Source organism: Ailuropoda melanoleuca, chromosome 12 (assembly GCF_002007445.2).
Source record: "Ailuropoda melanoleuca isolate Jingjing chromosome 12, ASM200744v2, whole genome shotgun sequence".
Taxonomy (NCBI): domain Eukaryota; kingdom Metazoa; phylum Chordata; class Mammalia; order Carnivora; family Ursidae; genus Ailuropoda; species Ailuropoda melanoleuca.
In genome coordinates this window covers 316,089-343,733 of record NC_048229.1, presented here as the reverse complement: position 1 = coordinate 343,733, position 27,645 = coordinate 316,089, and the positions used below count along the sequence as shown (strand labels likewise).

Genomic DNA, 27,645 nt, shown 5'->3' with positions numbered 1-27,645 from the left:
CGGCTAACTCTTCTTGATCAAAACTAGAGTACAGATGAAAGAGGGGAAACTGGACCACGACACGGAGACTCAGAGAAGTATTAATGGTCCCGCTGCTGTTGGCCGTGACAGTCTGTGGGGCCCAGTGGTGGACACAGCACCCCGTACAGGGACATGTTCGGGGACGTGCCCGAAGCCCAGAGGGCACCTTGCCCCCGTCTCTCAGCCTGCTCAGCACACCGCCTCCCCTTCGTGCCCACCTATGTGCGGCAGCAGGTGCAGTGTGGGCTATGGGGAAGGGCACGGCTAACACACTGCCATTCTTCTGCTGTGAGATTTCACACCCATCTGAATCTTTTAGCAGAACAGTAAAATGTTTTTTTAAGACAAGTATTTAAACAGTTTATGAGAACACAAGATAAAAGTTACTCTCAAATATGGGAAAATATATACATATTAAAATAAGGCCCCCAATGAAATATGAAAATCTTTAACAAAAAATAGTTTATTGCACAAAATTTAAGGAATTCCCCCAGCACACTTAAATTTATAAAAAATCAACATGCTTTTTAAAGTTACAATTCGTTGTGCATGGTGACACCTTTCCCCTAACAGCCCCAACCTGAGGACTCCCTTTCATGAGGAAATTTTTAACAGAAATGAGTAACTTAAAGCCATCCGGTTTTCCAGACCCTCCACAACATTACCCTCAAGTACCCTATAACCTGAGACCACCACACAATCAGATTCGCCTGAACGTGTTTGAGTAAGGCTCAGGATGTCTCACACGTCACGGGGGTCCTCGAGGAAGGCTCCAGGACATTTGTCTTTCAGATACGCTGGTCCCTTTCCCTACTAGAAACCTTTACCCAGGACATTTCATTTCTATTTAAAAAGTTACTCATTGGAGTAGGAATATATGACGTGGCATCTGCAGTAAGTATCCCTACACCAAGAAAAGTCTTTAGACTGAGAGAGTGCAGTGAGAATCTTCCTCGCAGGTCTGCCCCAGGACCTGGACCCCAGGCCAGAGAAAAAGCCAGTTTCACATCCTATCAAAACCTTGCCTGTTATACCTTCCAAACCGAAGAAAACCATGTAAATCTGTAAGATCCGTGCCATCTATCCAATGTGTTCCATGGAAAAATCAGTGATAACCACACTGCAATAGGCTTTTTTTTGGAGCATAAGAAAAACCAGAAACAACATCACGAACCGTCCAAACCAACATTCCCTGTCGTGAGGACGTGACGTATGGTATCACACAGGATGAGTAATACAAACCAACGTAACAGCAAGCCTGCTCTCAGAGATACTCCAGACTGCGGTTTTCCAAGAGTAAACTCCAAATTCCCACTTCTGCCCACAAACAGAATACTGCAAGTGATATTCGCTGCAGAATGGGGCCTGGGAGATAGAAGTGCCAATCAAGTCCCTTAGAGACTAAAAAACAAAAACAAAAAACCTCAACAAATCAGAAGCAGGTGATTTCAAAGTCCAGCTGCCTCTTCCAGGTGACTTGTTAAGGAAGCCTAAAGGTGGTGTCAGCTTGACAAAAAGGGCCCCAGGTCAGGACCAGCACAGGAAACATCAAAGTGCATGGGGACAGCCAGGGAAGTCAGACCAAAGGCGGCTGGGTGTTGACAGAGCTGAAAGATGGGGTGATGACAACGGTGGCACAGGATGACGTCAGGAAAGCAGGGGGCGCTGCTGCTGCAGGCCCGCACCCGCCAGCACGCAAGGCACATGCACCCGCACACACTTGCACGCGCACAGGCACCTGCACCCGCACATGCACACTCCCGCACACACACGCGTACACAGGCACCCGCACACACTTGCACGCGCACAGGCACATGCACACTCCCGCACACACACGCGTACACAGGCATCCTCGCACACCCACACGCTTGCACACCAACACACACCCCTGCACACTCCCACACAGGCACACGCACCCTCACACGTGCACCAGCGCCCGCACACAGCAAGCAAGCAAGACATGAGGGAAATGGGGTGAGGAACAGAAATCTGCTTTCACTAGAGGATTATTCAGAATCCGATTACCCTTTCCTAATAAAAAATGCACAGTGGCGGCTTTCACTGGGAGACTTCCGATAAGCAGCAGTGAGGAAGGAGCCACAGCACGAGGCTGAGTGTCATGTCTTGGTTTTAAAATTAAAACTGAGGATAAAACACCCAAAATAAATACGAATGTAAATTATGATTTTTCTTTTCTAATGGTACAAAAACAATTTTGTCAAAAATGATTTCCAACTTAAGATGAAAAATAGGATACATTTATGATGAAGTCTTCAAGTATTATTTCAAGATTAACCCTGTACAAGTGATAGACATATTTCAGAAGTTGCGGTACTTGCTAGGGAGTTTTTCTGAAACACTAAGCATCTTTGTGGTTAATGCTACCTTATCAATAAACCTTCTAATAGCACAAGAGAGCACAAACGGCTTAAAAATACCGAACCGTTTTCTCCACAAAAGAGACATAAGTAGTAAGTCGACACAAGCGTATCTGGCCTGATCAGTAACACTTCCAACTTCATCTTCAGACCAGAAGATCCGCACCGGGGGCCTCTCTTCCCTAATTCACAACGGTAACCATCAGCTTACATTTCTTGGCCAAGAGCGGACAAAGTTACAGCCCTCATGGGTCACAGTCGCAGACAGTCAAGTAAATCACCCACGCTCAGGGAGCCTGCTTCCAAATCACGCTCTCACCTCCACAAGAGCTCGGGAGGCCTCCACCGCCTTCTCATGAAGCTGACCTGCCCCTTCTAGAAATCCCTCCAGATGAGAGGTTACAGGACCTACTGAAGGCTGTCACCACGGCGCATTCAGCATGTCCCCTGACAACCACACAGGCCCCAGTAGACATATTTTCATGTGGGCGCAGGGGTGGGGAGAGGCCTGGAGAAGCCTTGTGCCTGGCTCGGAGCCCTGCAGGGAGCCCTGGTCCTCTCTCCCCTCCTCTCCTGGGACCTCTCCCCAACCATCTCCCATGTCAGGCCAGCGCATGGTGATGGGGTCCTTGTGGCTGCCAGGCCTGCCCAGGGGACAGCCAAGGTGAGTGAGGTCGTGCAGGGACAAGGGTCAGATGGGTGTGGGGGGGTGGGGGTGTGTACTCAGGAGAAGGCTCTCAAAAATAAAGTGAAACTGAAACAAAAAACCTTTTCGCTCCAAGAATATTTGGTTTTAGAAGGTACAGTAAATAAAATAATTATATTTCTTAAAATAGAATTTTCTGATTGAATCCCTAAATCCTACATGTACGTTACTTCCTGACAGCAGATTTTCAAAAGGCAATCAATAAAAAGACAATTCAGGTCATTCTTAAATAATACGGACATATACTTTTTAAAGATTAGCTTATGATTTTCAGTATTTACATACACACCCTATTGTCAGACAGCTATTGAAAATAAGAACCAAAGGTGCAAATCAAGTTTCATTTCTGCAGGGACGTAAAGCTCTCACTGAATCAGGAAAGAGAGAAACGGGACCCAGTCATGCAGTGTTTCCACCGGGGGCCACTGCTGGCACCACCCTCACAGAGCAGCACATACAAGTCACTCGACAGGGACCTTCTGCAAGTAACCCTTCAGACACATTCAGGAACTTGTCACTGAGACCTAAGCTAGGTTGTTAGCATTTGGTCACTTCATGGGAAAAGCTAGCTGTGATCTGCAAACGACTATTTCTCTAATCCTTGGCTCTTGTTCAGTTCTTTTACTCCTTGAAAAGGCAGATGCAAAATTTAAACTTCATCTCTTAGAAAAACACAGAGCAAACAGTCAAATAAATAATATTGATAAGAGAATATTCCTTTGGGTAGTTACGAGCACTCAGAGTGGGGGTGCTCAGCGGTCGCTGTTCCGAGCGCCTCTCTGGAGGCCCTGCACTGACTGTGTTGCTCTGTATCTCCCCTGGGGTTGGCGTGATCTCCTGGGGGAGCAGCGCTGGTGGCAGGGTCCCCCTGAGTCCACGAGGACAGTGACTCGTGCACGGTAACGGTGTGAGCCTCCATCTGGCGCTGCAGGCTGTCCATCTCCTGCCTGGACAGACAGGGGAAGCAGAGAAAGGCAGCCCGTTCAAGTGAGAGCCAGAAACAGCGCTGTGACTTCCCCAAGAGGGGACTGCTCACCTCCAACACGGAGCCTAACAAGCCTGACGCAGACGGCGGTCTGCTCACGCATCTGCGACACCACTGGGGGCTGACAGAACCTGTCTATGCAGGAAGCAGCACCCATGGGGTCACAGGATTTATGGGGCTCAGCATCTCAGCATTTTCCTCTGCATGTGCAGAGCTCTGCACACATGGGCCTGTGCTCAAGGAGAAGGTGGGTGAGACAGCACTGAGGGCCCGCACATGGCCTCCATTCATAGGGTCAAAAAGATGTCCCCACAGGGCCACGCCCTACAAACACTGGCCTCAGGCTGGTGGGAGCAAAACCTCAGGCTATGTGTGGGGTTTCTCAGGGTCATCTAGCTCTAGGCAGTCCTCCTGTATGAGAGGGACTGAGGGCCCAAGTGACGCTAGGTAGCACAAACCTGCCCAGCCTCTTCAGGGCACACAGGGCTGGCAACAGGATTCTTCCAAGTTAAACATGCAATCTATTTTTAAAGACCAAGTGAGACAGAACACAGAACATGGTTCATACTTCAGCTGCTGGAGACAACTGTTGAGGTTCTTGAGGGGTTCCTTGCTCACGGCAGGTGGGGGCTTCAGCAGCTCCTCCAGCAGGGAGGCCGGGACAGGGCAGTCGGGGATCTTCACTGGCGTCACGGGGCCAGAAGAGCTGGCCTCGCCTTTCAGTTCCTTTCTCTGTTTTTAAAAGCACATGGTTAGCCCTCTCACTTGGGAGGCTGACAGCAACCACAACTGTGATACCCCAAACATCACAGCAAGTGCTCCCAGAGGTGCGTCCTAGCTCGCTATGGGCCCTCCGGGAAGGCACGCCCCCTGCTTCCAGGCTGGCAGAGCGGGCAGCCACAGGGCTCCGGGAATGCTGGCTGAATAGGTATGTGAACACCCCCAAACAATGCAGCGCTGGCTCCTCAGGAGGACAGACCTAAATCACAAACGAGAACACCCCTGTGGGAACTACGGGGACTTTCCAAAAAGACCATAGCCTTGACCCTGCATATCCCTAAGAAATTCAGTTTTTAACTCCTACAACTCCCCTTTCTAGAACTTCAAACTTTTTCCACTGATAGGCAAACAGTGCTAAATAAACCTCTGAGTCTGAGTGATTTCTTTGCACCTGGAGAATATTTACGTAGACCAAGCAGAGAAAGAAACGCCAGGTACACAGAGGGTCTGGGCGGGGCTCCCTGGGCCCCCAAGCCCATCTGGCAGCTGCTGCCCCCAGGTGGCTCACCTCCCAGGCCAGCGGCTCTTGTGAACACCAGGAAATGAGCCCTCATATGGCTTCTAGGGCATACTATAACAAAATGACACCTGAATTCATAAAAAGCAGCAAAAAGCCCTGGAAAAGACACTAAAATAAAAGGGTCTGGCCCGTTGCCGAGCACAAGACTCCAGCATCATCTCTTTCACACAGTAGCTGCTCCACGTTGGTCACTAGTCACTAGGACCTCCTGTCTGAGTAACTAGAAGGTCCCCCAGCGCCAGCCGGGCAGGAGTGCCGTGGGCCCAGGGAACCTGACTGGGGGGCAGAGCCTGAGTACCGTCCTGGCCGCGCCGCGCCGCAGGTCCAGCCTCAGCTGCTGGTTTTGCTGGAGCAGAGTCTTCATGCTGTTCTTCAGCTCTGACACTTTAGCTTGAAGCATGAATTTATCTTTCTGGGTCAGGGACAGATCTTCCCGCACCACCTCCAACTCGGCTTTGATATTCTAAAGAAAGGGAAGTCACACGTTTTCAAAAGCTAAAGGATCTTACACGTGCTGCTAAGATCTTAGTTTGTATGTCACAAGTCTAAGGGGCTAGAAACGCTAACACCGACGTCTCTATGACACCGCACACGGTGCTGCCACGGCAGCCTGTTTCCTCCCCACGGTCCGGGCTGGGCAGCGTCCCGTTACAGTCACATCCTCAACGTTCCTACCACAACTTCAGAGACTCTGCCGGAGAACCAACTGTACTCCTGTGTCCACTGTCTACACTGGACCCCAAGAGTCAGCTGTTTAAATTCCAAGGTCAGATATTGGAGGAAGCCTCGCCATTAGGAAGGAAGAATATCAATCAATCCTGTTACTCAAGGCAGCCATTCACAAGTGGAAATCCTGGCAAGGAATCCTGATCCTTTGCGCAAGCGGGTCAAGCCTGCACGCAGATTTCTCTGTGGAAGAGTGTATCACAGACTGGTGAACTCCTCACACAGACTGTCTCACTGACTGGGCTTCATCAGATCCCATTCCTGGTCTATTTCACACAGCTCAGCCCAGGGCGTAGATAGCCCTGGGGCTTGGTCTCCTTCAGCTATGTGACCTGGCCTTCCTTCTGAAACGGATAATGTCTGCTAAACGCTTTGGTGGAAGCATTTGGCTCGAGGGTAACTCACGTTATGCACTTAGCACCTTGTGACTCGGACTTTCTGCCCCAGGGCCTTTACACAACACATACCTGCAGTAACTGCTGTATTCCATCCAGTTCCTTTTTACTCTGCTGTTCAGTCAAGTCCAGCTGCTGCTTCAAGGACTGGACTTCTCTTTCTTTCTGATCCACCTCCCATTTGAGATTTTCCATCTAGGGGAGGAAGGAAGTCATATGACCAAAAGAATTTTATAGGGGATTACACTATAAAACTGCCCTAACTCTATCTCTGTCTACTGTTTAGTATCATACTTGGAAAAAATTATCCCTTTCCAAGCAGACAGGGCACGAAGGAACTGACTGAGTCAATCAACGGAGTCTAGCTCTGCCAGTCCTGCTAACTGCAGATGCAAAGCCTCCCCGACGGGTCACCTCTTGGTTTCCTATGGGCTGTTTGTCCAGCTGCTCATCCAGCTGCTTCTGCAGGAGCTGGAGCTGAGTCCGCGCCTCTGCCAGCTCCACCTGGAACTGTGCTATTTCCTGGGAATGTTTCCCTTCTTGAATCCTAGCATAAAAAACAAGAAAGCATGGAATCACAGCACCCTTACCCCGCCACAAAGTGTGGTCGGTTGAATGTTATCCATCGTAGGTGACAAAAATTTGCACACTGCTCACTCGGGGCGGGAACTGTTCTAAGAGCTCTGTGGTACTCTGTCGTGACTAATCCTCACAAAAGCCCCGAGGAAGGACATTCTGCTAGCCCATTTTATAGATTACAATGAGAGAGAAGCTCCCAACATGCACCCCTGCACATGCTCAACTCAAGGCCGCCCTAACTGGAGGCTGCAGTGAACCTTGGTGGTGGGGCCCAGCCCTCGGGACACGTGCCCCTCACACAGGGCTCTCTGTTTTTGGTGAAGGACTCTCAGGTGCGGGGTGGGGACAGTCATGTCAGGCCAGAAATTTCAGAGTTGAGCTGCAAGTTTCCTAAGACAGGGAACTGGTACATTCTCCTTCTTAGATTTGCCTCCAGGGTGCACAGAGATTTGCTAGAACCCAGGTGACCTGAGCGTGCGGAAAGTCCTAACTGGAAGATGTTGGGGTGCCCCCGCCCGTCCATCCCCAGCCGCAGAGCTAAGCCAGCCCTCCGCCCTCCCGGCACTCACTGGAGACCCTCGGCCTCAGCCTGCAGCTTCTGCACCAGCTGCCCCTTGGCCTGCAGGTCCTTCTTCACCTCACTCAGCTCCAAGGTGGCGGCCTTGAAGTGGCGGCGGTTATGTCCTGCTTCCACCTTGGCGGCAGCAACCTACAAAGACAGAAACCAGCGTCACCAAGGACGGGGCAAGAACCACAGAGAACGCGCCCATTGTGACGTCTGCCAGGAGAGCTACGCCGACCCCACCACATCCCAGCTGCTGCTGCAGTTGTTTCTCCCAAAGCTTTTCACGCTCCTGAGGACTGAAGCCCTAACACATGCCTGGCATCCAGGTAGGCGACACGTGGCCGCCAGTATCTGCTGAATGAACAAATGCACGCAAGGTCATCTTGGTCTAAGTAGTTTTAACCGCCCTCCTCAAGTACATCTGCCTACTGCCTTATCTGCGGTTGGTTTCCATCCCTTGTGTGGAGTTGAGCTGAGTCCGTTACCCTCCCTACTTTTCTACCCCCCAATTCCTATCTTTTGCTCACTTACCAATTTTATTCTCCCTTTAATGAAGTTGAAACTAGGAAATTTGTAAATAAAAGTGCTGGGGAAAATGATGGATCTGTGACATTGGCTTATTTTTTTTAAGGGCAGTAACTGTGAACGATCCTCATTTATTTCTCTAAATGCATTTCATGTAATTGTCTGGATTTTATGAACAGTACATGCTAGTGAACAGTAATTTAAAAAAAAAGTCTGTAAAGATTGAAGTACTTATGGACTGATCCAGCTAGGCATCCCCATAGTGACGTGTTCTTAACAGATCTTAAAACTGTTTTATCTTAAAAGAGTATTTTTTTGTCTCACCCAAAAAAACCCGAAGAACTACTTCTATCTGTTGTATCATCACAGAAACACTTTTAAAGGGTATGACATGCACCCTGGCACGTGTGCACACAGCAAACACATTCTGAACATCTCTCTGGTGCGAGGCACTGGGGACATGCGGGTAAATGAGTCACGGCTCTCAAGCCATGAAGCTAAAGTTTGAATGAGGAATAACAGACACAGCACCGTGGTGGGGAACACCTAAGGGCCGAGGTCTATTCCAGCTCATAGGGGCAGTGGGGCAGGCCTCTCTGCTGGAAGACTGACCTGATGCCCTGGTGAACACCTGAGCATGGAAAGGAGCCAGCCAGGAAAAGGCAAAGGGTGCATGCAACCTTTTTTCTCCACTGCTCTTTTAACACTAACCAGGTCATCTATTCCTCAGCAGTTTGCTTTTTTAACTCAACAATGTGTGTGCCATTGTTCTCCAGCAAATACATCTCTGCAGGGCTCTGTGCATGCGTCTTAGACCCCTACGACTGCACCTGACTTAACCCAAGTCCACTCTTCTATGGATGGACATCAGGGTTCCCTCCAGCTGCTGCCACCAGGGCTGTGATGACACTGCTCTCAGAACACATCAGCAAAGATATTCGTACAATAAATTCCTGAAAGGGAAGTGAAGCGTCAAGGGTACACATATTCGGTTTTTAGAAAAACCGCACTCCAACAGGCTCTGAAGGTGCAATTTAGAACCAGTGGGAAGCTAGCCACACACCTGTTCCTTGAGGCTGTGCACTTTGGCCTTTTCTCGCTCCAGTGCAGCCTGTAAGGTGTGGATGAGCTGCTTCGTCTGGCGGTCCTCCTCCTCTTTCCGCTGCAAGACTGCCTGCACCTATGGCACATCGCCGAAGCAGTAAGTGAGGAAGGACTCAAATTTCGAAGGCCTGCGGGACCCCAGTGCCACGTGGGGAACGTGGCAGGACGGTGGCACACAACATGATGCATCACCGACAAGCGCACAAGGGGCGAAGGAGGGAGAATTCCATGTCTGGAGAACCGAGTCTGAGATGGCAGTAAAGTCACATGGCCGTATGCAAGCACAGAGCAAGGAACCCAAAGGTTGCCTGTAATCGGGGCTTAGAAACACAAATACTTCCCTGGTGAGGCAGGTAACGCAGATGGGTGAGGCCACCAGATGTGGCAGGGGCGGGAGCCAGTGCCAAATGAAAAGTTTGTAAGCGCTCTAATGGCTGGATAATTTGATGAGGGGCTGGATCTGGCTGCTGACTGTCCCTTGAAGATGGCCCTGAGTGCCAGGCCTCCTCCCCAATCCTCAGACAGGCTGCAGAGCCTGAGGAGCCAAGAACTGGTCCGGGGAGAGAGCCCCCACCAGGGTTCAAATCTCAGCTCTGAATCACACAGGGAAGAGCCCCTTAACGAACAGTGGGACCAGCTTGAGCAGGAAGCCCCCTACCCACCAGGAAGCTAACAGATGGGGCACAGTGCCTCCACATCTCGGTAAGGGGGGGCATTAGGAGCTCCCAGCTCCGCCCCACCCCGTAGAGCTGTGGGGAGGCTTCACCAGATCCCCTGTTCCGCATCTCTGTGACAGGGCAGCATTCTGCTTGTGGACGGCTGGGACAGCTGCACAAGGCAACGCGCGCCAGACCAAGAGCCACCTGCCCCACAGCGAGTCTCCTGCCTCCGGCAAAGGGTCCAAATACCTGGAGGTTCAGCTGAACCAGATCAGCCTCCCTCTTGGCCAAAGCTGTTTCTAAGATGCTGTTGTGTTCCCGCAGAGCCGCATTGGACTGCCCCAGGCCTGTAAGCTTCCCTCGTTCATGCTCTAACTCAAGGGCCAACTTCTTATTCAGCTCCTCAAGGCGCTTTATCTTCCTCCTAAAGCCTCTGGATTCTTGAAGCTAAAACAGATCAAAGTCACTGTGCAGTTACGTAATTACCCGTTCTGGCTAACAGAGCTAAGCTCCCCCACACCAGAAACACAACTGTGCCAAAAAGCTCCCACAGACCACCCTAGGACTGCAGCAGATGCACGCAGCTCCCAGCCCCTCAGCTTTCTCCCAGGGAGCCTGGGACCCCGTGGAGAGTCCTTGGTGACATCACCAACTGCCACGTGTAGCATCCCCGGAAGCCACAGCCACTCTGGCCCAAGAGTTAGGTGAAGTACTTTAAAGAACAGGTTTTCTCATTATTTGCAACCAGAGTATTCTTACCCGGGGCATCTTAACCCTAACACTCTGAGAACCACTCCGGAGGGGTGCTCAAGAGAGCGTGTGGGGAGCCTCGCAGTAAGGTGGGGTTGGTGAGAGGGACCCAGACAAGTGGTGAGACGGCACACAGAAGCACAGTGTGGATGCGAGCCACAGGATAGGTCCTGCCCCTCCAGGACCCTTGCTCTCTGCACCAGAGCTGCACGGGGGCGGCGAGGCCCGTCCGGCTGTGTGAGGACGAAGCTCGGCCTACCTCGTCCTCCAGCTCCAGCACCTTCTCCCGGTGCTCCTCCAGCTCCTGACTGGTCAGTGCAATAATCTCCTGGAGCTCCTTCTCCAGCATCATCTTCTTGTGACCAACAGCCTGCAGCTCTGCCTCCAGAGCCTGGATTCTCTCCTAGCAGCCAGGACGGGAAGGTGGAGTTGGTCACGGGTTCCAATACGGCACGTGACAGGTGCTCACCTCCCTCCCTGCAGGGCGGCATCGCACCCCCGGCTGACCACGCTCAGCGGCAGCCGAGCGTCTTACCGTACTCCCCTCCCCCGACGGGACCTGGCTAACCCACCACAGCGTGCACACGCTACGTTAACAACTCACAAAGTAACTCTCCCAGTTAAGTGAGCCGAAAATACGGAAAACCTCTGACTTACAAATTAGAATGATAAATTGCTCTCTGCGGCAAGCAGGCCGCACCAGGCTCGGCGGAACGAACACCACGCATGTGTGCTCACGCTCGCTGCTGCGGTGCGGCCGCTACTTGGATCACTGCGTGTCTCTTCACTCGGCCGCCCTAACCAAGGAGGCCCTACTGTTTGCTCCATCTGGGCCTCGCTGTCCTGAGGGGCAAGAAGGTGAGGAACCTGCCCAAGGCCCCAGGATTTTGCCTCTGAGGCTGCTGTACAGCAGGGGGACAGCAGGCTCCCAGGGGACGTGTACAGTCCCTCCCTGACACCGTGGAGGCCAAAGGGCCAAAAAACAAGCAAAGAAATATTTTTAGGTTGAAGGGAAATTGCAACTTCATAAATTTTCCCCCTCCCACTATTTTATAAAGTAATCAGGTAAAGAAGTATTAAATTTACCTGATTTGGCAATAAAACAACGTGCTATGATGGCTTCCCACTCATAAATTCTTACATGGAAAGAAGATCAAGACAAGCTTCATTTAGTAAGAAACACAATGGCTAAATATAAGTGAAACATTGGATAGGATTAAACAAAAAGCAAATTGATGGAGTTAGGTAGAATGTGACGCCGGGAGGTTGTGGGGCACCGAGGACACGGGGACACTTGGGGAGCTCTGACAGCCTTCATCAAAGGAATAAAAACGCCCCGCGAGCCCAGAGCCCCCGCCCTGCTGGCCCCATCCTCCATCCTCTTCCAGGAGGACATCCGCCCATCTATCCTAAAAAATAATCCAGAGCAAAAGGCTTTGCCTCATGATGTAACAGCAGGAAGAGCAGAGCCCGTGCCCCTCACCATGCACAGAGTCCCTCTTCTTTCTAGTCTGAGAGTTTACAGCCCCTCCCGTCCCACTCTGGCCCATACTGACCTCCTTCCCCAGCTGACTGCCATCAGCACAGCCATCTGCAACCACCCCCGACATGGACAGTGGGTGCTGCCTCCTCCACTGGCCCCTGGGCCACCCTGCTGGCTCACGGCTTTCCCTCCTGAGTGACCACATGCTGTCAGCAGCCTGTCCCGCTGACTGCTCTACAGCCTTCGTGTGGTCCTATCACCTCTCAGCTACTGCAGGAGAGCCCACGCGGTCTCCCCGACACAGCCTTGCTTGGCCTCAACTGTGCTCGACCACTGCCCGTCAATGTCCCAGCACAGAAGAGTGAGGTCTCACGCTGCCCAGGGCGTCAGTCAGCCCTCCATCCCACACCAGCCCCAGCACACACCCCTGACCCCGGCCCAAATGCACGCACCCCTACCCCTGCAGCAGGACCTGCCCCCAGCCCACCATGCCCCCAGACGAACAGCACGAGTCTTCCTGCAAGCCCTGCACAGCAGCACCCCCTGCTGAGACGCACCCCACGCACTCTAACGCCTCCTGTTTACTCAAGACCACTTCAAAGAGCTTCCCTGGACTCTCCAAATACTCACCCCACCCCGCCAACCCCCCCACCATGGGCACTCAGGCTGCTTACAGTGCTTCCCGCACTCAGGAAACCCCTCCCCAGACACCGAGGGGGTGTAGAGAAGGACAGGAGCGGGCAGGGAGGCTGGGGGAGGCGACGGCGTGCCCTGTGCAGGTGTGCAGGGGCTCATCGAGGAATGTTCACGTCACTAGCACACAATACTTGACAGAAACGCTGCCTACACGCCAGTTCTGCCGCAGGTCTCCAGAGTGAACGTTTGTAACACATCGAGTCCCCAGTACTGAGTCTGCACAACTGGCAGCCTGGCCAGGAGCAGACGGGTTACCCACATGCAGAGGGAGGTCGCTGCCTCCATCGGCCACCTGGGCTCTCATCTGGCTCAGCTCTGCCTCTGCCGACTCCTTGGCGGCGAGGGCCTCCTGCAGGCGGCGGCTAAGGATGCCCACCGCGTTCTCATAGGCCTTGTGCTTGGTCTTCATCTCCTTCTGAGCGCTGCTCAGGTCTGAGCCCAGCCGCTTCATCCTCTGTTTCTGCTCTGTGATGGCCCTGGGGTGTGGCGGGCAGGACAGAAAAGCTGGCTGAACTCACTTCTACAGGATGCCCTGGCAGCAGCACCAAGGACAGGCTCGTCCGTGCCCGTCTGTGCCCACCCCGGCCCCACCCCGGCTAGCTGCCGCTCCTCCCAGATCCATCCCCCAGACGGGTCGGTGTCGGTGGCCCCACAGAGCCCAGCCCTGCACCTACGCCTGCCCTGCTCCCCTCTCAGAGCCGCTGAAATGATCTCGTGAAAAACAGAGAACACTGCTGTCCTTCCGAACAACGCCTCCAGTGCTCTTCCTGAATGGCAGTAATAATCTCAACAACGCAGCTGACAAGTAACCTCCAGCTGACAGGTAACACGGCGCCGGACACAAGACGCCATGGGCGTGAAAGGTCCCAACAGGCTACCTGGTGTGCACACGCGCAGCAAGACGGATACACACAGGCGTCGGCCCTGCCAGGGGGACCAGGAAGGGAAGGCGCTGCCACATGCACCTGGCATGGAGCACACACATAGGGGGAGTGCCTGTTCACCGCAGGCAGCCCCCAAACCAGGATGGGGTCCACTCTCCAGCCTTCACTGTGGAATCTGACTTTCCTGGCTGCCTACATGGAGACCCTGTGCTCCCTCTCCTCGGCAAGGGCTCCCGACAGTGTGTTTGGGCTTCCCTGGCCCTCAGCTGCTGCGTGTCCCCAACAGAGCTCAAGGCCGCCCGCACACGGCTCGGAGCCACTTACTTGGTGGCTTCTTGCTGCAGCTCTTCAATTTGCTTCTTGAGCACCTCGTTGGCCTCTGTAAGAGCCACCATCTGCTCTTTATCGAACTGCAAAGACTTCAGAAGAAGGGAAGAAAAGACAAAGTGAGGAGAGCAAAGCCCACCCTCTGCAGCCTGCTTCTAGGCACCAGGCTCCTCGTGGCTCAGTGGTGCTCGTTCAGGGTCACCTTCAAGGACAAGGGCTCTGAGGAGGACCCCGACACGGGTCTGGTCTCTGTATAAGTGATCACTTTAGAACAGTCCAGAGTGCTGGAGGGAACACCCAGGCCAGCCTCTGCTTACGGGTCCGCCGACAGTCCCCCAGGGGGCCCCTCCCAGCACCCGCTGGGGTGAACTATCAATGGCTGAGGGCCTCCAGCCCCATGCTGCCTCCAGTAAGGAACCTGTCGGTCTGCCTGTCCTTCCAGGACAGGAGCTGCAGGAGGGACCTGTTCCAGGCTGTTCTGCCCTCCACCCTGGGCACGTCTGGCCGAACCTCAAAGTCAAACACATCCCAGACCTGCAAGTGCGTCTCCATCTCATTGCGCTCCCTCTGCACCGACTGGAGGTGCCCTTCGAGGTCGGCCATCTGCTGACGGACATGGGACACTTCCTTCTGCAAGCGCACGTGTTCCACCTCCACAGACTTCTTCTCCCCTTGAAGTTTAATTAACTCTTGCCTCAGCTCCTTCAGCTCTGAGTCAAGCCTCTTCTTCGTGGCCTTCAGCTCACTGATGAGCTGGTCTTTGGAGGTGGCGTCCCGCCGGTAGGCCTCCACCATCACCTGCCCAACAAGACAGAAGCTGCAGGAAGCACGAGCTGCAGCCTCCTTCAACCAATGTGCTCCCCACTGACCCATGACATAACGTGTTTTGGACTACAGGTAACACATTTCATCAACTCCAGGACACCGTCCACTGAGGCACAGCGTCACCTGGCGGCCTCACCTTCCCCAGGGCCCAGGCAAGTGCTCTCCCCCCAGCCGCATCACCAGGCTTCCGCTGCCTGCCCCCTGGCTTGCATCCCAGCAACAAAAGCCAGAACCGCTTCTAACTCTCCCTCGGGCCGGCCTTCCTCAAGACCCTGGTGCTGGCCACGCTTTGCATTCATTCCTCCAAGACCAACACCAACTTCGCTTACGTTACACGTGAGCAACCACCCTTTGCATGAGCCAAGACTTATTTCAATGCTACATCAGGGTGTAATTTTTCAAAGACACATTAACAGAAAAGTCAGTCTGTGTCTCAGCCCGGCATAGCTCTCTGACATGACAAAAGACCAAGACCCACATCACAGATGCCAACCCTACTCTGAAACTGCATCCTGACTCGGGACCTTAAAACAGGAGAGGTGAGAGCACAGCTAGAGATCAGTGCCTTAAAATAAAAACTGAGGGAGTCTAAACGTTGCTTTTCTCTTGACCAGTTTTGCTCTAGAAGAATTATTTAAACACATGAGATTTTTTTCATACATTTGCTGCACATAAAGAAAACCAACAACGCGTTTTTACCTTTTGTTGAAGAAACTGCTCCTTTATTTTCTGTGTCTGCTTTTTCAGGGTGGCGGCCTCTTGCTGCAGGTGTTCCACCTACAAAGGACACGCGCACAGACGCTACTGAGGCCGTTCTGCTCCCAGGGGACAAGGAGGCCAGCCACCATTCCCACCTCCCTTTGCAGGGTCATCGTCTCAGCCCACAGTGTAGCCACCAGACACTGCACAATGACACAGGCAAGACTCCAGCGTGAGAGAGTACCCCAACCCCCACATCTCCGCATTTTTCAGGGGCCAGCTGGCGTCCCTCTTACGGAGCCAACAGTGAGATCAAATTCAACCTCATCCAGAAGGTCCCCACAATCCCCCTAAACTGTGCCGAGGCTTTGCAACTTGCCTTCATGTCCTGTCTGGGAAGTGACGGGGCCCAGGGAAGTGTATGCAGAGGAAACACAGACCCCTGCACTTGACTTCCCAGAGGGAAACCCACCACCGGTTTCCTCGTCCTTGATGCTCAGGGAAGGCGATCTAAAGGCAAATCATTCCCTGACGTGAACTCCACTGCCTGCACACCTGCACTTTCCTCGTCCTGTGTTTATTAACGTTTGTCTACATCAGGTCACATCACGCTGTCAGTGTAACAGCTCCCAGAGTGGTGTGCTAGCTCGTGTCCATACATGCCTGGACCCTCCGGTGTCCCCTGCCTTCACCCACAGACACACGACCATCCTGCCACATGTCCAGCGGGCCCCACTGTGGGCATGCAGCAGGGAAAAACCAAAAGTTCCATGCAACTTTTCCCACATCTGAGCTCCACATCATTTGTGGACAGAAACTGGGGTTTCTTAGATTTCTTTCTCTCTTTTCTTTCTTTTAAAGATTTATTAAGACTTTATTTGAGAAAGGGAGAGAGAGAGCGAGCACAGAAGCATGCGTGCACATGCACTTGAGCAGGTGTGGGGTGGGGGGGACAAGAAGAGGGAAGGAGACAAGCAGACTCTATGCTCAGTGTGGAGCTCGATGCAGGGCTCAAACCCATGACCCTGAGATCATGATCCGAGCTGAAGTCAAGAGTCAGACACTTAACTGACTGAGCCACCCAGGTGCCCCTTGGTAGACTCCTTTCAACGCGCCAAACATGACTCAGTTTCCCTGCCCTCAGCATCTACATACCCAGCAGCCAGCACGAAGCACAAGGCTTGCTGGTGTGGGCCCCCCAACGTCCGAGCCCTGGGCCCTGCCCTAGAAGCATTCTTCCATGTTTACAAAGAAGGTGCTTAAACAAAGGAGCCAAGAGCCAGCGCTGGTCCTTACACGTGTGATTTCCACTCATCACAGAATGGCAGCAAAGGGCATTACCTGGCTGGACTTCACGGCTAACTCTTGCCTCAACTGCTCTAAGACCTGCGATGTCTGCTCGGTGCCCTCTTCCAAGCGCTTGGCTCCTCTGTCCAGTTCCTCCCTGACACTCCTGGCCGCCTGCAGAGCCACCTCCAAGACAATCTTCTCATTCTGCAGGAAGCGGATGGTGTCGTCCCTAGAGGCGGCCTCTCCCTGCAGCTCCTCCAGCCTGGCCTGCAGCTCGTCGAAGCGCATCTGCAGGTCACCAAGGGACTGCTCCCGGGCCTGCAACGTCTCCTGCGTTGAGGTGAGCTGCCTCAGCAGGTCGAGGTGCTCCCGCTGTAACACCTCCAGCTGCTGGTCTCGCTGTTGCAAAGTCAAATTCACCTGGAAAACAGGAACTAGATTCACTGTGAGTGTCCTGGAACGAAAGCACTGCCCTGCTCCAAGAGCGCGTAAAGGGTTGAGATCATCTGGACGCTCTGGGGTCAGTGTGCCATATGGAAAGTTCTGGTGTGGAAGAATACCAGCAGAAGTCAACACCCAGCCAGGCCCGCAACAGCAGCCCGACTGATGATGTGACAGCATAACGAACGCAACGGACAGCCCAGCACAAACGTGCGCAGTGAGGCCGCCGGGCGAGGCCACGGCCGGTGCTTGCCTGCTCCAACCGCTGTTCCAGGGACGCAGCCGAGGCCGCCACCTTCTGCAGCTGCTCCTTCTCATCTTCAAACTCCTCCAGCCTCCGCTGCAGGTCCTCCTCCACCATCGTCTTTGCCTCTTGAATCTGCACAAATGCAGCTTCCTGGTCCAACATGTCGGCCTGAGCACAGAAAACAGTGTTTTTTTAACAAGCAGGATAACCTGACGCCGCTGCAGACTGAGTGGGAAACCTCATCCACATCACTGTGCTGTCCTCGCCCCGCACACAGAGGAGCCGAGGGCCACAGGGGCCCAAAGCTGGTGATCTCTTGCTGCCCAAAAGACAGGCCCTTCCACCTATTCCTCTGCCCACGGTTCCCGCGGCTGACCCTCGGCGGGGCTAAGGGGAGAAGCAAGCAGACCACCAGCTGTAAGAAATGGGAGAAAGTGATGAGTGACCCCTCCCTGGCTGCCTCTAACGTGAGGACAGGCTGCAGTGTGTCCCTGCGTTGGGGATGTGATACTGGGAACATTCTTGTTCAGTTGGTAAAACCAGAGCAGGGCTGTCCGACAAATACCGCATTCCTTACGGTGTGATTATCTAGATAAGATCCAACACCTAGGTGTGCTTCTCAGGAAAAATCATCAGTGTATAACTTAAAGTTTTTTCAGTTCTTTGGTACTGAGCCCCTGAAGCAGCTGTCTGCTGTGCCATGATGCTCTTCTGTCACCCTCGTCCCCCGTGTGGACATGGGTGTGCGCAGAGAAGCAGGAGGCAGGGGAGCGGCCACAGTCCCAGGACGCCGACTTCCCACATCCTCAGCACACAACTGCCAGGCCACGTGCTGCCCAGATGTCGCGTGCTGTTCCTTCTCCATCCCCGACAAGCCTGTTGAGTATGAGTGATCACCCTCATTTTATAACACAAGGGAACAAGGCTCAGAGAGGGTAAGAAATCACCCGGGGTCTCACAGCTAAGGAGACTAGCTGAAAGCTACTGAGCCCCACTACCCTGGAAACCTGCTGAGGCAGCCGGTCATATCCTAATTCAGGCGTGTGGCTGCCGGGCCTTAAACGGGACACCAGCTGAGAGCTCAGAGGCTTCCAGAGACCCAACATGCTGAACGGCTTCCCCCACCTGCTATGCCGGCATCTGCCCCACCGCTGGCCAAGTGCAAGGGCCCAGGCCCATGCACATCAGTGGAAGACAAGTTAGCACCAACAGCTCAGATTAGAGAGATACATGAGCTTCCAGTGAATGCCAGGGTCGAAATCCCCAACCTTAAATTACTGCCACTTGTCCAAAAGATCATTTTAAAAGACACTCCAATGTTTACATATATAATGTTAATGTTTACATACACATGTCTGTAAACTGTAACCTTGACCAGTGTCAAAACAAAGCCCCAACCCCAGACGAACACCAGCACGCTGCGGTCCCGGGATGGCAAGCCTTCACCTCGATGCCCTGGAGCTGGACAGCAATGCGCTCCTTCTCCTTGATGGATCTGTGCTGGGTTTCCGTCAGCTGGTGGGACAGGGACACATTCTCAAGTTTTAGGTGCTCCAGGAGGCCTGCCTGGGTCATCTGTCCAACCTGCAGAGAAAAATTCCACAAGGTAGAAAGATTTCACACGCAAGTGCAGACCGGCCTATCCCTGAGGCTGTGACGGTGAGGGTCCCTACCCAGCGATGGCCCCCAGGGGTAGCTGCTCCCCAAGACCCCCCACGAAGGGCTTACTGCCTACCCTCCTGTCACCCACCCTGACACTTGGGCCATCTGGGTTGCTTGTGCCTAAGAGGGGCAGGCTGGCAGCCCAGATGTCAGTGGTCAATCCCCCCAAGGCTATGCACTTTGTAGCAAGCAACACCTAACAAAAGTTCCCAATGAAGTTATATGTGTGAGCCCAAAGGTGAGGGGCCTCATCTGGTCGCAGGGAGAGCAGGGACTGGAATCTGCACAAAAAATGACCTGACCAACTATGCCCAGGGGCGCCTGAGTGGCTCAGTGACTTAAGCATCTGCCTTCAGCTCAGGTCGTGGTCCTGGGGTCCTGGGATTGAGCCCCGCAACGGGCTCCCTGCTCAGTGGGGAGTCTCCTTCTCCCTCTGACTCTGCTGCTCCCCCTGCTTGTGCTCTCGCTCTCTCTCTCTCAATAAGTAAATAAAATCTTTAAAAAAACAACAACAAAAAGCCTATGACCAGACACATCTCACGCCCTGACCTCTCAGTGCCTGTCTGAGATATCTGCCAGGCTGACCTTGGCCATTCGCAAGAAACAGTCCAGCCCGGGGTCAGACCCCCGGCCGTCAGACAGTCAGGCCTCCTCTGACCCACCGTCTCTCACACAAAAGCTGCCCAGCACAGCATGCCACCCCAAGATGGGGCTCAGGACAGAGACGTCTGCAGGTACACGGATCTGTGACTGGATCTTCGTGCACATTACTTCCCGATCTAATGTGGACACTTCTTGACTTGTGATGCCAGATGTGACCAGAAGTCGTGAATTTTGGGGTCTAAATGGAAGCTACCCAGAGCACAAGGAGGCGCCATTTGCTGGAATTGTGTTCTAAGGCAATGAAAGAAAAAAGACCGCCTTGCTCTATCCTGCCTCCTCAATGTCCCTGGCAACATTTCTGTGTTACCAGGGAAAGAGGGAGGAAATGTCTTCACCCTAATCAGGAATGCTGACCCTGGGTTCCGGAGGTATCTGAGAAAAGCAGTAATGGCTCTCAGACTCTACTGCCCGGGGCCCTCCCTCTACTCCTGTCTTACGTCAAGACACGTAAATGTAGCTGCTTTAAATATTTTATGCCTCATATAAATATACTGTCGCTTCAAGTTCGCGTTAACTTGTGCAGTGATTTCCAAGTATGTTGTAAGTAGAATAAATGCTTACCCACATGGTCCTTTGGCTTAAAACACATGTAACACAAATTTAAGAATATTTCTATTTCATGTATTTGCAGACTTGAGGTGTTTTTTTGTGTGTTTTTTTTAAGGAGCATTTTGGTGAAGTTAGCATTTTACATCTTCCACTTAAATAAAGTTTTGATTAATCTGTAATATTTTATCTGGACGAAGGAAAAAAGGGAGAGAGAACAAAACCTATAGCTGAATTCAAAAAGAAGACAGAGGCTGACCGAGGCACCATCCGGCATCCTCACGATCTAATTAGTCCAAAGCACCAAGATGTGGAGCAGAGTGCATTTCAGGCACTTGCCTACGATCCGGAGCGCCTCTGAAGCACGACGGGCCCAGAGGGAGAGGCCTCGGGGAAAAGCACAGGCCAAGTATCACTCCATGGGCCTGGACAGTCACATGTTACCCCGCTCCTTGTGCAGCGTCGGAGGCGGACATGCCTGCACCCCCAACAAAATGGAGAGAAACAAGAGTGTTCATGGGGAGAGACCTGGTGCCCAAGTCGCTGGAGCAAAGTGAAGCTCCAACCAGAAGGTGACACAGGCTGAGCTCTGCGCATGTCAGAAACGACCCAGGAGGGCAGTGACCAGGGCACGGGAGCTGGTATGAGAGTGCTGAGACCCAGGCAGACACACGGCTGAGAGCTGGAAACCACGGGAGGCACCCCCCCCCGGGGGGGGCCTCGTCACAGCTGCGGGCACAGATTTCAGAATTAAAAATGTGCAAGCAGAAGCTGCAAGGTTCCTGGTGTCAGAAGGCTGTGGAGGGTGCAGACTAGATGACATTTTTAAAAAAGGTATCCATAAAATCTAAAAACAGAGAAACTTTTTAATTTAGGAGAAAGGCACCTGTTCCACATGGGACACGTCAGGGGCCATACCTGAATGTGGGCCATCTCGCCCTGCAGTCTGACCCGGGCCTCCTGGGCCAGGGCGAGCTGCTGCTGGTACCACTGGCGCACATGCTGCAGAGATGAGATCTCGGCCTGGGACGTCTTCAGCTTGCTGCTCAGGGTGGCTCGCTCCAGCTGCACCTGCTGGAGCTGGTTCTGCAGGGCCGTCATCTGTTGTCGCAAGTCATGCACTGAAAGCAAGCAAGCAGAGCAGCTCAGAGCACCTGCTGCATACAGGAGAGCCTGCAGCTCTGCAAGGACACGCCAAGCAGAGCCAGGCTCTCGGCAGAGAGCGAGACACACAGCCAACTCTCATTCACAATGCAATCGCAGGTGCTGAACCACGGCTCCCCGGGGGGGAAAGGGGATCAACGGATCAATACACAACCTTGTTTCAGGTGTATGTGTGAAGCACCTTATTTAATCTATAGTGTTGCGTCATCAACACTGAACCCACAGCCAACAGCACGGTAACTCATGCCTGAACAAAGCTCACCTAACACACATGTTCTCTCTATAAAACACATCACAGACTTCTCGTGCTAAGAGCACATGACCGTGTTTGGAGTTCATTTTAAATAGTAAAACCACCCTAAAAAGCACAAAGATGCAAAGGAGGTGACGCTCAACCGTAAGCAGGCACCTGCTCAGCTGGGAATGAGCGTGCTGGGCGACACCCAGCTTGCACAGAACGCTCCTGCCCACAGGTGGCCGAGCTCCGTACTGCTTTGGGTTACAGACAAATTTGAGTGAGCCGGGGAATTCACAATTAGGCATCCACGGATACTGAGGGTCAACTGTGTGCCCACAAAGCCACTGTCGGTGCCATGGCTCTGGTCTTCAAATGGCCTCATGGTACCTGTGTCGATCCACAGAACGGTGCTGTGCCGCTTCCTTCACTAAAACCCACTGGGGGACTGATCTAGTCAACTCTTAACACTGATGAGGGCAGAGGGGGAGGAAAGGAGGAGACAGGAAGTCACCACAACCAAGCACGCTACAAACAAAACTGGTCAAATACTCTAAAATTAAAATTATACCCAACATTTAAGAAAACACTTAACCATTTTAAAGTCCATTTCCAAAACTTAAAAAACAAACAAAAATGATAGTGTAAGAGGATCCACGATCCTTTATCAGAAATTCGTGGGGCCAGGTGTACTTCAGAGATTAGGGTGGTGGCGTTTTAGAAAGGCAATCCCAGTCCAGAACACAGCAGACACGCCCTTGGCTCCCCGTGCGGGCATTCATACCATGTGAGTCCCAGTCAGCTCTGCTGTCCAACGAGCTCTGGTCAGGTCAGGCCTTGCAAGCCAGACTTAAAAATTATTTTGGTGCTCGGAACTTTTTGGATTTTGTAATTTTCTAAAGGGACCGGATACCATGAAATGCTCAAAGACTGAAAACAGTCTACAGCTGTGTTTCTCAGCTAACACTTTCTTCTTTCTAGAACCAGGATAAAGTCTCTGCGACAGTATGTTGTCACTTCTTCTTTTATGTCATCGCATCTGAAACCTAGTCTCACACCCTTATGCAGTCCTGCACAGCAGCCCCCTACGCCACCCCCATGCTATGCGAGAGGAACCTCACCTACCCAGACTGCACTGGGTGATCTAAGACCTGGGCCCACCTTCGACCTCCCAGCCCCCCTCCCCTGCCTGTCCTCCTCCTGTCAGCCAGCACAGAGAAGCTGTGAGCAGGCAGGTGGCTGTCTGGGCACCCGGTGGGGTGTGCGGTACACGTACCAGGATGAGAAGGCAGCGTGAGGGAAGGGCCACAATGGGTTCTCTGTGCACAGCCTGCCACCAAGTTCCCCTGACACCACTACTCCGTTTGCCTCTCATTCCATAGGTGATGCCCACAGGGATCCAGCTACAGCAAAAACTGATCTTATGGTACAAAATTAAAGGTTTACTAACCCACCACAGCAGTGCTGCTTTTAAATATTTTAAGTAGAGGGCGCCGGGGTGGCTCAGTTGGTTAAGCGTCTACCTTCAGCTTAGGTCATGATCTCAGGGTCCTAGGATGGGCCCAGCATCGGGCTCCCTGCTCAGTGGGGAGCCTGCTTCTCCCTCTGCCTGCTGCTTCCCTGCTAGTGCACGCATGTTCTCTCTCTAATAAATAAATAAATATTTGAAAATAAATAAGTAATAAATATTTTAAATAGAACTGCAATTCTGAGGAATAAGCAGGGAGCTCTAGCCCCTTGAATGACAACGGACTTTGAAGGCAAAGCGGAAACATTACCACCAACTACCAAGGGTCCAAAGTCCGTTTCTAAGACCTAAGCCACTCCCCTTTGCTGCATGTGCAAAAATGTACAGAATTCCATGCACTCAACCAAAAACAATACTTACTTTAGAGAAGTGGACAGCTTGTATATAAACTAGCAGGGACTACAACGTCTCCAGCATATCAGTAGAACAGGTCAGTCCCTAGAGCAGACGCAATGGGCGCCCCCCATCGGGCCACGGCTTGCTGCACTCCTCCGCAAGGACTCAGGAACAGAGCGCTCACCTGTGCTGTCCCTACTGAGGATGCTGCCCTGCATCTCTTCTACTTTGGCCATGAGTCTCTGGTACTGCTCCTCCGCCACCTGCAGGTCGCTGTTGGACGATGCCAGGCTGGCGTTCTTGGCTTCCAGCATGTTCTGCAGGTCAGTCATCGCTCGCTCCAGGTCCCAGCAGGACTGCTTCAAGGTGTCCACCTCCGAGCTGAGCGAGTCCTGCTTCTGCTGGCTGCTGTGGCTCTGCTCCACCTGTGCCTGCAGCCTTGTGCTCAGAGCAGCCAGCTGCGCCTGCAGCTCTGCCTTCTCTTTAAGTGCCTGGAAAGACCCCCGATCAGAAACGGACTTTCAGAAAATGAGCCGCTTCCGCCGTGTGCATTAAGAGGGCCACCAAAATGAACAAGCGAGACAGAGGGGAAAGCACCATGTTTCCTACGCTTCCAGCTGCTCTAACATGATGGCTCTCCCAAAAGAAGGGAGGTTCTCCAAAGAGGCCACAGAGGCAGGAGGGGCGACCACGGAGTCTGTTCACTTTCTGCACAGCAGCACCTGAGCTGTGCAAGCAGCTGCTCACCCGCAAGGATGTTGGAAAACACGTTTGTTCAAAAAACAAGTGCACCAGCGTGCACGCACAAAGAAAGACTACCAGGAGTGCTGAGGGAACCCTCAACGCCAAGCGCTGTCAGATTCAGATCTGCGGACACGCCTGCAGGGAAAGACCACCTCCTACTACACAAGAAGGGCTCTGAGGGTCTCCGGCCAGGGCCAAGGGGCACAGAGCACACAAGGCACCACAGGGACGCTGTCTGTAGGATAAAGCAGGAGGTGAGAGGGAAGGTGGGGCCTTGACAAGCCCCAGGTCCCAGAGCAGAACATCCAAGAGACAACAGGGGAAGGGCACAAGCCCCATCTGCCATCAGCATCTCCTGCCTACCTGAACATGAGTCTATCGGGGGTGTGGACAGGAATTCCAAAATGCAAAGAGGGGCAGACAAATGCACATCAACACACACGAGAAGAAAACCAACATCAGGAAGACAAACATCAAATTCAACAAACAGAAGAACAAATAACCCCCCCAAAAATCGAGTTAACTGAGCATTTAAATAAGTGAGACTTTGCAGTAGAACTTGGATTTTTACAGAGAAGCCAGAAAGGATCACACCCATCACAATTCACACAACTCAAAAGCAAATTAGTATCCCAGGAGGAAAAGAAGGGACAGTAAAACAGAAGCAAACAAAGGTTCCAACATCGTTCTTGGGGCTGAATGTGCAGATGAAGCAAAAATGCATTTGATGAGGTGACATTCCACCGAGGGACAGACAGGGGAAGTCATGTGCCACCAAAATTCACCTTCATTCCCAGCGACCACCTCCTCAGTCGACACAGGTCTATGTGCACAGAGGGGTCGGTCTGTGTCCCAGGACCATGTCATGCAAAAAACCGCATCAGGCACGAGGGGCACGTCGGGCACAGCTGCACCTCTGCACCCCCTACTCAAGCACCCACGTGGCCATGACACCACCTCTGTGCCTCTGCGCATCCCCCACTCTCCACACCAAACCGAGAGAGCTGGATTCCACCAAACAGATTTACCCTGACTGTCAAGAGGAAAACTGAAAATTAAGGGATGGAAATAAACAGATACAGCAAAATTCACATCAGCAAAAGCAGAAGCCACAGCAAAGAGAACTGAAGGGACAAAAACAACGTTACCATGCCAGAAAAGTGAAATCTGCCAAAAGGACTGTTAGGTATCTATCAGCCGAGCCAGGACAGGGATACGGGGAAACTGAGGCACACAGTCAGACAGGAAACGAGCGCACTTCTTCCTGAGGCTGACAAAGCAAGCGGTCAAAGGGAGAGGACACGGAAGCTGGCTGCTGCTTCCAGACGTGCGCACAGCCACGCACAACCACCAGGCGTCGCACACCTGCCTCAAAGCCGCGCACACTGGCCCGCCCGAGCATCCATTACCTGACTGGCCTCCACGGACAGCGCCTCCAGCTGCCCTTCAAGCCTCATCTTGTCTTTAAGGGCCTGCAGCATGGCGTCGTGGGTCTCGGCAGCAGAGCTTTCCAGGGACACGCTGGGGGACGAGGGCACGGAGCATCAGGCACCTGAGGTCGCAGGACGCGGCTGCGCTCCTCCTCACCTGCCCCGCGTCTCCAGGCGCCCACACCGCTGCTCCTCTCCCCGTTTTTTAAGTAAGCTAAAAGACTTAAGTCAAGCACTAATGCTCTTACAAATGCTACCAATAAACACCCCCACGGAGCTGGAACGTCCTTATTGAAACATCAGCCGGTGGAAGCACCCGTGCAGTTTTAGAGACACATCTGCACAAATACTGGAAAACAGCGTTATCTTAATATTGGAAATCGTTACTGATCTATTCCGTTTCTTACAAGGCAACAGAGTTGTGCGTAAATGAAATGCTAAAGACTAAGCACGTCGTTGGAAGAGCAGAACAATGCCGTCAGCTCTGGTAGTGAGGGGCGGTCTGCAGACGGCACCCACCTGCTGCAGATGCTGTCTGTCCGACTCCGCGTCTCCCCATTGACCTCCTGCCCCCGGTCTTGGCGCTCGGCTGCTGCGGCCTGGAGGACGTCTGTGATGGAGGGGAACTGGCCCAGCGCACCAGCAGCAATCTCTTGGCCATTGACCACATAGGACGCTTCTCGAGTGCCCACGGTGTTCACCAGAAGCCCGCTCATCCCACGGGTAGACATGCTGCTGTGGGAGGAGCTGTCACTCTCATTCCCGTCGGCCTCAGACATGTTGTCAGCGGTCAGGGACGCGTTCTCCAGGTGGTCATCAGCCTCAGGACACAGGCTGACCTCAGACACCACGGACGCCACACCGCTGTGCTGCTGCTTGAGAGAGCCCCTGGCGGAGCCTGCAGCCGGAACGTGTCCAACAGAACTCCCAGTCCCTGCGTCTTCAGTTTTGTAATCAGCCAGAGACCGAATTTTGCTTGATTGGGAACTTTTTTTCCCCTTAGGATGTGTCAGGAGCCCTAAGCTGCCCACCTTCGGGCCTCGAGGGACACTGGTGCGCAAGAAGGAATACTCCTTTGTCAGAGCCACGGCACTGGCCCGGGGCAGGGCTTCTGGGTTCAGCATGAGTTCCGGGTCAAGCGTGCTTGACAGTCTCGTTCTAGTCGCAGGCTGACTGGACTGAGAAAGAAAAGTACAGAAATAATGAAACCAGCAGCGCTCCAATACTGCTCCCCAGAAAGCCTGCGCCAAGTACCCTCCCTGCGCAAACCCTCAGCACACCAGCTCCACACCCGGTCACCGGGCCCAGCGCACACTTCTCCTAACTGTGACTGGGCAACATCTTAAAACGTCTACCACAGCAAGTCCCTCTTCACAGCCCTACTCCGAGGAGGCTTTCCTGGCAGTCCTCCTGCATTCACTCTTCCCAGCAGACTTGAAAATGTTCAAGTTGTTATGATTATACTTTAAAGATTTTATTTATTCAATTGTCTCAGAGAGAGAGCTAGAGAGAGGGCGGGCAAGAACACACAAGCAGGGGGAATAGCAGGCAGAGGGAAAAGCACGCTCCCCACTGAGCAGGGAGCCCAATGTGGGACTCGATCCCAGAACCCTGAGATCATGACCTGAGCTGAAGGCACATGCTTAACGGACTGAGCCACCCAGGTATCCCTCAAGTTATTATTATTATTATTATTATTATTATTTAAATATTTTATTTATTTATGTGACAGAGAGACAGCCAGCGAGAGAA

General features: G+C 52.9%; 1 protein-coding gene across 4 annotated transcripts in view; it reads right to left on the bottom strand.

Annotated features, from left to right (window-relative positions):
• Nucleotides 1-463: 463 nt before the first annotated feature.
• GOLGA3 (golgin A3) overlaps nucleotides 464-27,645 on the bottom strand; it is a 44,235-nt gene continuing 17,053 nt past the window's right edge. For all 4 annotated transcript variants that reach the window (XM_034638897.1, XM_034638900.1, XM_019803747.2 and 1 more), the window contains exons 5-24: nucleotides 26,413-27,071; nucleotides 25,873-25,984; nucleotides 23,904-24,210; nucleotides 21,375-21,577; nucleotides 19,032-19,169; nucleotides 17,592-17,753; nucleotides 16,949-17,317; nucleotides 15,608-15,685; nucleotides 14,618-14,881; nucleotides 14,081-14,175; nucleotides 13,132-13,348; nucleotides 10,953-11,096; nucleotides 10,193-10,390; nucleotides 9,244-9,360; nucleotides 7,660-7,799; nucleotides 6,926-7,058; nucleotides 6,584-6,706; nucleotides 5,689-5,853; nucleotides 4,659-4,822; nucleotides 464-4,052 (exon numbers count right to left, since the gene is read on the bottom strand). In XM_034638897.1, the coding sequence (XP_034494788.1) occupies nucleotides 3,833-4,052; nucleotides 4,659-4,822; nucleotides 5,689-5,853; nucleotides 6,584-6,706; nucleotides 6,926-7,058; nucleotides 7,660-7,799; nucleotides 9,244-9,360; nucleotides 10,193-10,390; nucleotides 10,953-11,096; nucleotides 13,132-13,348; nucleotides 14,081-14,175; nucleotides 14,618-14,881; nucleotides 15,608-15,685; nucleotides 16,949-17,317; nucleotides 17,592-17,753; nucleotides 19,032-19,169; nucleotides 21,375-21,577; nucleotides 23,904-24,210; nucleotides 25,873-25,984; nucleotides 26,413-27,071 (4,008 nt within the window). In that variant the 3' untranslated portion in view covers nucleotides 464-3,832. The remainder of the gene's footprint in view (nucleotides 4,053-4,658; nucleotides 4,823-5,688; nucleotides 5,854-6,583; nucleotides 6,707-6,925; nucleotides 7,059-7,659; nucleotides 7,800-9,243; nucleotides 9,361-10,192; nucleotides 10,391-10,952; nucleotides 11,097-13,131; nucleotides 13,349-14,080; nucleotides 14,176-14,617; nucleotides 14,882-15,607; nucleotides 15,686-16,948; nucleotides 17,318-17,591; nucleotides 17,754-19,031; nucleotides 19,170-21,374; nucleotides 21,578-23,903; nucleotides 24,211-25,872; nucleotides 25,985-26,412; nucleotides 27,072-27,645) is intronic.